Raw genomic sequence first — 12,388 nt, 5'->3', positions numbered from 1 at the left:
CTTTGACATTTTACATATTTAACACTTTGCACTCCTCTCCTCTCATCTAACTGCATGTCATGCTTGCCTTGGTGGACTTCACCTGCAGTTGATAAATACTAGGTGCACTGAAGCAGGCAAGGAGCAGAAAGATTTTGCCAACAGGTTACTGACAGGAAAGAGTGAGACCCAGGTACCACCTACTTACCAATTGTCACTGCCCACCTGTCACATGAAAGCCACCTGCTGGGCCACTCCAGTATGAGGCCACAGCCCTATCTCAGTTGTTTCATATGGCACAAAGATAACCAACCCGGCACACACACCTTACCTGTATAAAAATTCTTCTCATAACTTTAGGGCATGCAAAATGTAAACCAGTCCTTTGGTGAAAAATTAAATTGACAGTTTCCCAATTGTATAGTACTTTGTATGTTGTTTAGTCCTTTGAGTAAGACATACTTTATAACTGAAGTTAGCTTCTTTATTTTACTTTGTTTTATTTGCCCAAAATTAGGACTTCAGGGTCCTGGGGTTGTGGGATTAAGCCCAACTCTAGGTGATGGTCTGTGAGGAGTTTGGTGTGTTCTCCCCATGCCTGCGTGGGTTTCCTCCCACTATCCAAATATGCACATAATAGGTGCATTGGCTACTCAAAATTTTTCTTAGGTGTGAATGTGTGAGTGTGTATCACCCTGCGAGGACTGGCACCCCCTCCAAGGTGAATTCCTGCCTTGTGCCCAGTGAAGCCTGGTAGGCTGTGGACCCACCATGGAGTGGTTTGCTGCTCATTATTAATTCTGAAAATTATTCTTTTAGTTCACCCTGCTTTTTCAAACTTTTGGCTGGGATATTGGCTGGTTTTCTTGTGTGACCCAGAACAGTGCTTGTTGGCTGTTTGTCTGTATGTGACTGCTTCTGGATTTAAATCTATTTTTATGAAGTGATTATTTTTTCAGTGAATTTTGGAGTATTTTTATTTTCATCTTTCTCTTCACATACTTATTGTACTTTGTAACAGTCAATAATGGCTGCCAATGGGAGGTCATGTGATCCAAGATATGTTATCCAGGACTGAGATGTGTATGTGTGAGTGGATATTCTGCCTTGCGCCCAATAAACTGTATGGGTGGATACAGACAATAAATGAAGGAATTAATGTTTGAGTGGATGAGCTTGTTTTTTATGTTCATTTGGGTTCTTCTTTTGTTTATGGGGTATAAATAATGCAAAGCAAACATAAACTCAGAGCACAACAGCATTAAGGAGAGCACAAATATATTTAAAAAACACTGCATAAATTCAGAACACAACAGCATTAAGAAAAACACAAATACATTTCAAAAACGCTGCATTGAAAAATCACTGCATTGGAGGATAAGCTCACACCAGAAGTTTGACTTGTGATTGCACCAAAAGCCTTAGCAAAGCAAGAAACACACGCTGACATCAAAAATGGGGAGAAGTGGTGGATAGAAATACATATACCAGAATATTTACCATGTGTCTAATCAGGTCCACATGGACAATCGTTTTTGCTTTTTTTCCCATTTCCGTGCATGTTACTTGTTTGCTAAGGCTTTTGATGCAATCACAAGAAGTCAACATATACAATGCCCCTTGTGGCCTGGGACAGCGTTTTTTTCAATGCAGCATTTTTGAAATGTATTTGTGTTTTCCTTAATGCTGTTGTGTTCTGAATTTATGTAGCGTTTTTTCAGTGCACCATTTGTGAAATATATGTTCTCCTTAATGCTGTTGTGTTCTGAGTTTTGTTTGCTTTGAAAATGTTGTTGTGATGTGACTCGGGGCCACCGTATTAAACATATTGAAAATTAAGAATTAAATCGATGTCCCACCCTTTTGCTCTAGGCACAAATGAATGTGTTTGTTACAGTAATTTGATGTGCTGCAATACAGTTGAATATAATAAGACATATTGTATTGCTGAATTTTTAATGCTTATAGCCCACCAATTTGCATGACATACTGTTATAAAATTGACAAAATTCAGAAAAAGATTCAGGTGCCATGATGTCTAATACTCTACTATTCAACTACATTTGGTGAAAGGGGCAAATTGTGAATATGCTTATGAAGTGTTGCTTTAACACAATCTGCGATTGTGGGAAATAACAACACACATTCTGTTTCTGCCTTGACATGAATAAGCATTGTGCTAGCCTATAATTATTATAGAAGACTTTTCATTTGTTTAGATAATCCATAAGTAGCATTCCAAAAGAATCTGTAGAATGACAGGAATTTAAGGGCTTATTCTATTAATTGACTATAATATTTATAATCTTGTATTAGGTGTTTCAAGGGAAGCTGGATTCTCTAGCTGTGGCAACAATTAAAGCCCTTACAGCAGTGATGCACAAATCACCGGCTGCCAAGGTCAGTTTATTGCACCTCAATATATGCACAAACAATATATAGATAACAAAATAGAAAGCAGTGTTAACTTTATTTCCCACTACTTATCTCCTTTTATCATATCTATAAATGTGTATAATGAAATATTGTTAATTAATGTAAGGGACATGTGTAAATATTAAATATGAGAACCAAATAGCTGATTCTAAATGTAATTTAAAATGTATTTATTGTTTTGCATTTGGTCCTCTTTATATACTATTTCTGAAGTTTCTGAAATGTACAATACCAACAAAACATATACAAATAAAGCAACACAGCAATAGTTTTCTTAACAGTCTTTCTCCTGCAGGAGGTGTTTAAAGAGAGGATTGGATACACACATCTGTACGAGGTGCTTGTCTCTTTGGGCCAGCCATCCATTCACTTGCTGAAAGAACTCATGAACATGGTAGCTAGTGTTCTTTGTCAATTAATCTTCTACCATTTGAATTCATATTTTGCTTTTTCTTTCATCATTGTTAAATGTTATTTACTGTATAGTCATGTACAGCAGCAAATCAGAGACCACTTCTAATTTGTGCCGTTTTCAGTTTCTGAAAATATTTTTGAAAAAAATTAAATATGATGATATACACTTGCACAAGGAAGGGGAAATAAAAAAAAACTAATGGAAGTAGCAGCAGTTTCTGAAAACTGGAGCCTAATAAAAATAATCTGATTGTTTTATTAGTACAAAGTATTGCGATGGGTCTAGGTTCTGGGTGATTTCTGCCCAGTGCTTTGAAAGTCAAGATGGTTGAGGGGTGTAGGATAAGGGTTTTGTTGTGGTTGGGAGCTTGTGCATGAGAGAGATATGAGGCACCTTTCGTTAAAAAATTTTGACAGGTAATTTGGACCAATCATCAAGTCCCGCCCCCTTTAAGTACAGGAAGTCCTGCCCCTCAGCCAATCAGAAGCATCCATTTGACCGGAAGTCCTGCCTTTAAACCAATAACAAGTAACCAGAAGTACCTCCCCAGATGTCGTCCCATCCGGGTCCCACCCATTCCATTCACTCCCCCTCTACTCCTCACCCCTGTCCCCCCCACAACTGCCAACACACAAATGACAACATCTACCACATGCACACACACACACACACACACATGTACTGAATAGATACCATCCTAGCTATACACCCCCATCCTCGTCTGACACACTTTTTTTTTTTCTTCATTATTTCATAGTGTCAAAATGACTGAGCAGTTGATGACACATATCTATTATGCACCCTCAGTGTTTTACAAAATTTGGATTTTATCCAAGGAATGTTGATAAACATCCCCAAAGGATTGTGAATTCTTACTTAGAGGATGCGTTAAAATGAAAGGGAAGCACTTATCACAGTCATGATAAAAACATCCTAAAAACTCAAAAGCCTTTCAAACACAACCATCTTCAGAATAAATGTCCACAAAGTAGTTTCCAAACTTGACTTCACCTTCGTTGAAGGCATGTCGGATGGGGATCTTATCTCTGTCAGAAATGTACTTGAACCATTGTATGGAGGGTGTTTAGAATGATTTCTGACTGTCAAAGTAATTATCTAAAGGTGGAGAGCTAAAAAGATTTTAGGAAGAAAGTTGGTTCTGAATATTTTCAAACAGACACTAGCAATTGTGATGCAAATGAATGGATCAGCTCCTGTGCTGTTCAGTATCTCACTCCTGAAAGCCAAACAACCCTTTTACAGAATGTGAACAACATTCTTACAATATTCAAACATTGCATAATTAAAGTCAAAGATCTTTCTTGCAAGTGTATTGTACCAGTCAAAAAATATATCTCTTTCTTTGTCCATCATGGTGTGTACCCTGTAGAACACAGGCTGTAGATAAGGCCGTACATAGTTCTGATTTTCCTTGTTATTCCAGAAATGTGGAAAATACACTTTTTGTCTGTTGTGAACCCCATAGCTTTTGGGATAGCACTCAGTCTCATAGGGAGAAAATAGAGTCTATCAATGAATTTCTGTTTAAACTCATCATCTTCAAAACACAAGATTTTACCACCTTGTGCTATGATGCTAGGTGTGATTCTTTCTTTTACCTAATCGTTCAACAAAAGGCATAAATCATACCCTCCAGCGTTGTGCGCTATGTAAGTATAACCTTTGTACTTTTTCCTGAAAAACCTCCTAAAGAATGCAGCTACGCATTTGTCCCCTTTGGTTGTCCACTTCTAACCTCTAAAATCAATACAGCATATATAATTAGCTATGTGGTAACCAGTCTGTTGGTTGGCTTCAAAATCATAAAAGATGAACTTTTCATCCGGAAGTTCTCTTTTTAAAGGTTCCATAAAACATTCATGCATAATTTCTGAATCCACTTTGGCACTGCAGTTTTTACAGAGACTCACATGACACCGATCCTGCACCATGTTGCATTTAAGACAGTAGAAACTAGTTTTGCATAAAGAATTTTCTACATTTTAATCGATCGCTGCTTTATGTTTATGATAACAATACCGTGATCCTACAAATCCCTAACAATCTTTGCATTGTATAAACTTTTTAGGATGTTTAGGACAGTCATTGTCAAGACATACGTTGCAATGGAATTCACATGTGTGATGTTTCATATTGTTAAAACCTACGGGACAGTAAGGGCAGACATAGGATGTACCTAGCACCCCTTTAAGTGTGACACCCCTGGGAAAGGCGGAGTAACCCTACGTATATGTCTGAATACAAATGTGCTAATATTAGATGCTCTGAACACATTCACCGATCGTAACCCTATACTTGGGGGGCTGCTGTTGTTAGTTGTGTTATGGGTGAGGATGGAGGTGTATGGCAGGGATGCTATCCATGGGGTGGGACAGAAGACCTGTTCCTTCTGAGGGAAGGTTCTACCCTACCCAGACCATTCTGAGGATGTTCTCACATTTATGGTTCCAACCAAATGAATGTAGATCCAAATGAAATTTCAAATGGAAATCTAAAAAAAAGAACATATAAACATCACTGAAACATGTTTATTTGATTCCATGGGGGTTTCTGTCCATTTTCACACTGAGAAGTCAGTGAACATAAAAAAAAAGGAATAAAAATGTAAATTGAACAGGATGGAGGTGTATGGCAGGGATGGTATCTAATGAATACATATAATGGAGGTATATGACAGGTATGGTATCTAATCAATACATATAACAGATGAGGATGGGGGTGTATGGCAGGTATGGTATCTAATGAATATATGTAATGTGCGAGGATGGGGCTGTATGGCCAGGATGGTATTTATTCAATACGCGTGTGTGTGTGTGTGTGTGGGGTGGATGTTGTTATCTGTGTGTTGGCAGTTGTGGGGAAAGAGAACGGAAGGGGTGGGAATCAGAAGGGATGACATCCGGGGGAAGAACTTCTGGTTATTGTTATTGGTCTAAAGCCAGGACTTTCGGTCAAATGGACGTCTCTGATTGGTTGAGGGGCAGGATCCTTGTACCTAGAGGGGGCTTGATGACGTTGCACATGCTGATTGGTCCACGAAAGGTTGATTGGTTAATGAAAGTTACCTCATATATCTCTCTCTTGCATGTGCGCATGTAATGCCTCTGGGCAAGTTCCACCAGGGACAGTGACATGGAGAGTTTGGCTGGAGTGGTACCCATGTCCACGCATAATGTAGGTGTCCTAAGGCAAGATCAGGTAGGATAGAAATCTCCCATAGACAAGAATGGCAAAAGCTTGCTTGATTATGATTTTTAGTGTGACTGACTGCAAAACCTTTTAAGCTAGGGTCAGAAACGTTACCACAGGGATAACTGGCTTGTGGAGGCTAATGATGTTGCTTTTTGATCTTTCAACTTTGGCTCTTCCTATCATTGCTAAGCAGAATGTGCAAAGTGTGTGTGTGTGTGTGATTGTGTCAATGTATGTGTACACTAATTAACCATAGCATTTTGACCATCACGTACGAGTTGATGAGACACAGCAGTGCTCCTGGAATTTAGGACAGTAAGTGTAGAAACAAGTATGTGGTCATAATGTTATGGCTGATTTGTGTTTGTGCGTCTGTCTTTGACTGTGTGTGTGGGGGGGGGGTGTACTGTGCGAGATAAGTATGTAACAGGGACAGAGAAGAGGGGTCATGATTGTGTGCTGTGTTTGTGAGACCCAGTGGTAGTTAGAGTTTGAGCAGAGTCTGTGTGTTAAGCAGCTCAGACTGTATTAATCGCAGAATAATGGAGAAGAAAAATAATAACTAGGTTTGCATTTCCTGAAGGAAATACATAGTGTTTGGTTGGGGGGCAGGTGAGTGTGCGTAGTGGGAGAGTTGAGTAAACATCAGTGAGATAGAAGAGGGGCCATACCTGTGTGCTGTGTCTGTTAGACTCAGTGACAGTTAGAGAGTGAATGTGACATCATTGATATATACATATACAATGATGATATCTATATATAATATCATACAGGGGTTGGACAATGAAACTGTTTACTCTGCCCTGTACATCCAGTATCCTACCTCCTTCTATTACGATTATCTTGCAGTATTGTTTACACTGCCTTGTACATCCATTGTCCTACCTCCAAATCAGGTTGTTGTCTTCAGTCAGTGTCCCATTGTCTCTTGTATGTCTATCAGTGAGCTGCTGGTATCATATGTCCTGCACTTGTCTTCTGTTGTCCTGCACATGTCTTCTGTTTGTTCACTTTCATATATTTATATACTTAGCTTAGTTGAATTTAGTCTATTTTTTGTTAAATGTCCATTTTGGAGAGGAGAGTAACGTAATTTCAATATTTTGTGTGTCCTGTACATATGCAGAATTGACAATAAAACTCTTGACTCTTGAACTGAATACTAAACACTATCTAAAAAGGACAATCAGCTCAACTGTATTGTATTCCACTGTCTGATGCTGTGAAAGTGCCAAAGGAAAATACAAAGCAGGGATTGCATTTAAGCTGAGAGCAGTGCTGTATTCTATGGAGAGGAATTAGCACCAAATTATAAATTGTATTGCATTACAAAGAGACGTTTATTTTTTTAAGTATCTCATCATGTAAACAATATACAGGGGTTGGACAATGAAACTGAAACACCTGTCATTTTAGTGTGGGAAGTTCCATGGCTAAATTGGACCAGCCTGGTTTCCAATCTTCATTAATTGCACACTGCACCAGTAAGAGCTGTGTGTGAAGGTTCAGTTAGCAGGGTAAGAGCACAGTTTTGCTCAAAATATTGAAATGCACACAACATTATGGGTGACATACCAGAGTCCAAAAGATGACAAATTGTTGGTGTACGTCTTGCTGGCGCATCTGTGACCAAGACAGCAAGTCTTTGTGATGTATCAAGAGCCATGGTATCCAGGGTAATGTGAGCATACCACCAAGAAGGACAAAACACATCCAACAGGATTAACTGTGGAGGCAAGAGGAAGCTGTCTGAAAGGGATGTTCGGGTGCCCAGATTGTATTCAAGAAACATAAAACCACGGCTGCCCAAATCACAGCAGAATTAAATGTGCACCTCAGCTCTCCTGTTTCCACAAGATCTGTCCGTTGGGAACTCCACAGGGTCAATATACACAGCCGGGCTGCATTCATGCCAATGCCAAATGTCGGTTTCAATGGTGCAAGGACTGCAGATCTTGGGCTGTGGACAATGTGAAACATGTATTGTTCTCTGATGAGTCTACCTTTACTGTTTTCCCCACATCTGGGAGAGTAACGGTGTGGAGAAGCCCCAAAGAAGCGTACCACCCAGACTGTTGCATGCCCAGAGTGAAGCATGGGGTGTATCAGTGATGGTTTAGGCTGCCATACCATGGCATTCCCTTGGCCCAATGCATGTGCTAGATGGGTGCGTCACTGCCAAGGACTACCGAACCATTCTGGAGGACCATGTGCATCCAATGGTTCAAACATTGTATCCTGAAGGCGGTGTCGTGTATCAGGATGACAATGCACCAATACTCACAGCAAGACTGGTGAAAGATTGGTTTGATGAACATGAAAATGAAGTTGAACATCTCCCATGGCCTGCACAGTCACCAGATCTAAATATTATTGAGCTAGTTTGGGGTGTTTTGGAGGAGCGAGTCAGGAAACGTTTTCCTCCATCAGCATCACGTAGTGACCTGGCCACTATCCTGCAAGAAGAATGGCTTAAAATCCCTCTGATCACTGTGCAGGACTGGTATATGTCATTCCCAAGACAAATTGACGCTGTATTGGCTGCAAAAGGAGGCCCTACACTATACTAATAAATTATTGTGGTGTAAAACCAGGTGTTTCAGTTTCATTGTCCAACCCCTGTGTGTATATATATATACTTCCTTTTGAAAATCACTGAATAGGAACACTTTTGTCTCACCCTGCAGGCAGTTGAGGGTGAGCACTCCTCTGTGGGTTTATTGGGCATCAGTAATGTAGACCCTCTCCTGTTGCTCATCCAATGGGTGCCGGAGCTGGACACCCCTGAGCTGCAGATATTTACAGCTGATTGGCTTCTGCGAATCTGTGGCTTGAACCGACGCACACGAGCCACATGCGTAAATGCCAACATGTCCAAGTCTCTGCTGTCCACGCTGGAAAAGCATACGCAGCTCAACCAGGCATGTGGGGAAAGCCTAGTGGCCCTGCTGGGGTCACTCGGGGGTCAGTCTCTCAGCAGCTCAGAACTTCATCAGTTGCTCAGTTTTCTCCGACAGGACAGCTTAACCAGGGCACACCCATATGTGGGCCCGGTGCTTCGCTCCTTGTTAGCCATGCTGAGGAAACATGGCCTAGAGAGCGCTATGCAGTACTTCGACCTGACTCCACCCATGACTGGCATTGCTGTGCCCCCGGTTGCCCGCTGGCCAGGCTTTGCATTCAGCTTCCTTGCCTGGCTCTCACTGGACCAGGATCAGCTGGGGCCACCCAGTAAAGGAGAAAAGAGAAAGCAGTTGTACAGGTATACATCTTTAACCAGTTGTTTTTCCACAAAAGGTAGATGTCGCTATTGTTTTAAATTCCCTCAAATGATTGATTTTCTAGTCCATATTTAAACAGCAAAAATGGTGATAATTATGGTGAATGGCTAAAAATCTAATTAAGTTACATTTGATTGTTGTTTGATCATATTAATTATACACTTATTTTAAGATGGGTCTGCCAGTTTTGTCAGAAAATTTAACTGAAACTGTTATGCCATGAATGAATTGGAAGAGCCAAACCAGTTGTATGGTGCAAGAATTTTCTTATATATTTGCTGGATCGCATACCAGTCCGGCCTGGTTTGTTCAAATATAAATATTTTTTTTACTCTCAATAATGTCAGCTTTGAAAATAGCAGTTGCTACCAAGACATCTGCCACCGTGCCACTCACAATACTTACTTTTAGCGTATTTTATATTTAAATGAATCTGCTCATTTATGATTCAATTTTCATGCTTATACATTTTTTGCTTTTTTTATCCTCTCTACTCTCTTGCTCTCTCTCTGTCTCTCTCTCTCTCTTTCTCTGCATATATATATATATATATATATATATATATATATATATATATATATATATATAGTTTTTTCACAGCTGGAGGTACAGGCTTTGAGGCATTTATCAGCTCTGCTGGAGCGCTGGTAGTGGCTGTGTGCAGTAAGAAGGAATATGTCACCATCATGCTGCCAGACTGTTGTTTCTGTGACTCACTGTGGGTGAGTAACCTCCACAATCATCGAAGAACTCTTACTCACCCAGCAGCCCTGTGCATTGCAATCAATATTCTAAATGACAAAAACTATTGTAGAGAATTGAGTATTTTTAGAATCTGTTTGATTTGTTAGATCTAATTTTTAAATGTAATATTAAGTCAGTGTATCAGTTATAGATAATTTCTCATTATCATGTCTTAAATATCCTCAAAGTATAATACGAGATTAACTTTATTTTCCCTTTATTTTATTTATTTTTTTTTTTTTTTATGATTTGTACCATAGCATTTTATTGGTGTTGTCCATCTTCCTGGGAAAAGACCATTTGGGCAGAGTCAGGTTTACATCTATGTTGATGGCCAGCAGAAACTTTCAGCACCTCTGAAATACCCAACCATGACGGAGGTAAGACAAGTTTTCATTTTACATTTGTTGCCAACTTTATTAATAACCCTTGCCATTACTCTATTGTTTTGTCCTTTTTAAAGCCAATCTGTTAATCCAAAATTTTGTTAGACATATTCCAATCTTATATCAGTTGTCTGATCACATAACTGATCTAGTTTGGAAATTGTTCGTTGTTTCACTAATCTTATAATGATGCTGTAAAGAAACCCAGCAATAGTCCTGTAAAGTCCTCTGCAACATTACTGTACCACAGGAAATTGTAGTGCACAAGAGAAGACCTACAAAAATGAATAACAGTAAATAGTGCAGGGATATAGTAGTGGGTTACAGAAAAAAAAAGTAGGGTACAAATGTACTATGACCCTAATATTAAAATTGAGTAGAGTCTAAATACATTTGAGTTCTTGTATATGTCACAAGCAGCCTTAGCAGATATTGCACCAAGAAACATAAGTGATAAAATACGTATATTATAACACAAGTGAAAAATGTCTATATACATAAAGGACAATGTACATGTTTATATACATAAAAGACAATGTAAAACAGAGCAGCATACTTATTATTGCACTAATAAATCCCCCATATGACCAAGCCAGGGGTGACAGAGGAAAGGAAAACTCCCTCAGAGCTGAGGAAGAAACCCTGGGAGGAACCAAGGCTCACAAGGGGGACCTATCCTCCTCTGGTCAATCTACTGGTAATAATAGTTAGGAGTGCGTGAAACTTTAAATGTAAGGTGGGTAGCTGGTCCAAGGCAAGTGCCAGTGGCTGGAGCATGGGTAGCTGGTCTAAGGCGTGGACCAGGAGCCATCCAGTCAGTCATCCATCAGTGTCTAGCCGTACAGGTGGGCGGAAGTTTATTTAATTGAATTGCATTTACTGTCACATACAAAGTTATACAAGTACAACTTGCAGCGAAATTACATTCCGTTTGTCCACTCACCCAAACGGGCTGGGTGTGCACAACAGACGCGACTGCAGCGGGTGCCCCGTGCCATCGTACAGATAGAAAAAAACAGCTGGACTACAACAGGGAAGTGGTGGTAAAAAAAAGAAGGTCACAGACTGTGCCTTATGGAAGCACAGTGTGTGATCTTGAAAAAAAAACAACACCTTTAGCGCAAGCAATACACACACACATAGTTCAGTGACGTGGACAAAAGCAGTAGGGGGCGTGTTCAAGGGGGGACAGATAAATTCAGCTTGTTAGAATCAGAGACCTGAGCTGAATTTTGAGCTAATAGTCCTTCTGATTCACAGTTCCATTTTTGCACTGGTCTTCCAAACGTTCAATCTTGGAGTTCAAAGTGGTTAGTTGCTCCTTGATGGAATCCAAGCTTCTACTCACAGTCCCAGTCTGTGCGCCAACGGCTCTGCCCATCCCGTCAATCACGTTGATCAGTTTCCTTGGAATGTTTACAACTGACTCAACTCTTTTAATTTTCCGATAAACCAGGGCACTGCCTAATCCAATCAGCAGAAAGCCCACGATCATAAATCTAAATAGGTATACATCTTCAGTGTCCTCAATGGAAAGAGGCGGCAGACATACCATGCGCCACCTCTCCCATCCATCCATGGCATATCCAGTCGGCGTCGTTCAATCAGGGCAGGTGGGCTCCCCTGTGCCCAAACTTCTCCTTGAGAAGATGGTGTCAATAGCGTTGAGAGACCAGTTGATCAATTCCATTTCTAATTTTAATTCGAAGAGCGATGTTAAGAGAGACTCTGAGGGTAGACAAGACAAACCAGAGAAGTGAAGCAGGAAATATAAGGAGCGGAGAGGGAGAAAATGCGACCGCCTCCCACGAGCGCAAGAGAGAAAAAGAAAAAAAAAACTTGGAAGAAGTTTAGAGGGATGGAATTAGTTTTGATCTGTTTGGATGCATGTAAAGCAGATAATGTAAACATTTCCCGAGTGTGGCTAATACCTC

At 40.1% G+C, this 12,388-nt stretch overlaps 1 protein-coding gene across 1 annotated transcript in view; it reads left to right on the top strand.

The window, feature by feature from the left end:
* Nucleotides 1-12,388, top strand: part of nbeal1 (neurobeachin-like 1) — a 203,981-nt gene that overhangs the window by 63,246 nt on the left and 128,347 nt on the right. Inside the window, exons 11-15 of the mRNA XM_066665227.1 lie at nt 2,296-2,379; nt 2,711-2,809; nt 8,731-9,305; nt 9,914-10,046; nt 10,329-10,448. Of these exons, the coding sequence (XP_066521324.1) occupies nt 2,296-2,379; nt 2,711-2,809; nt 8,731-9,305; nt 9,914-10,046; nt 10,329-10,448 (1,011 nt within the window). The remainder of the gene's footprint in view (nt 1-2,295; nt 2,380-2,710; nt 2,810-8,730; nt 9,306-9,913; nt 10,047-10,328; nt 10,449-12,388) is intronic.

The sequence above is a fragment of the Hoplias malabaricus genome, chromosome 3, assembly GCF_029633855.1.
Source record: "Hoplias malabaricus isolate fHopMal1 chromosome 3, fHopMal1.hap1, whole genome shotgun sequence".
Taxonomy (NCBI): Eukaryota; Metazoa; Chordata; class Actinopteri; order Characiformes; family Erythrinidae; genus Hoplias; species Hoplias malabaricus.
The sequence above is the reverse complement of the archived record's forward strand: the minus strand, read 5'-3'. Positions and strand labels throughout refer to the sequence as shown.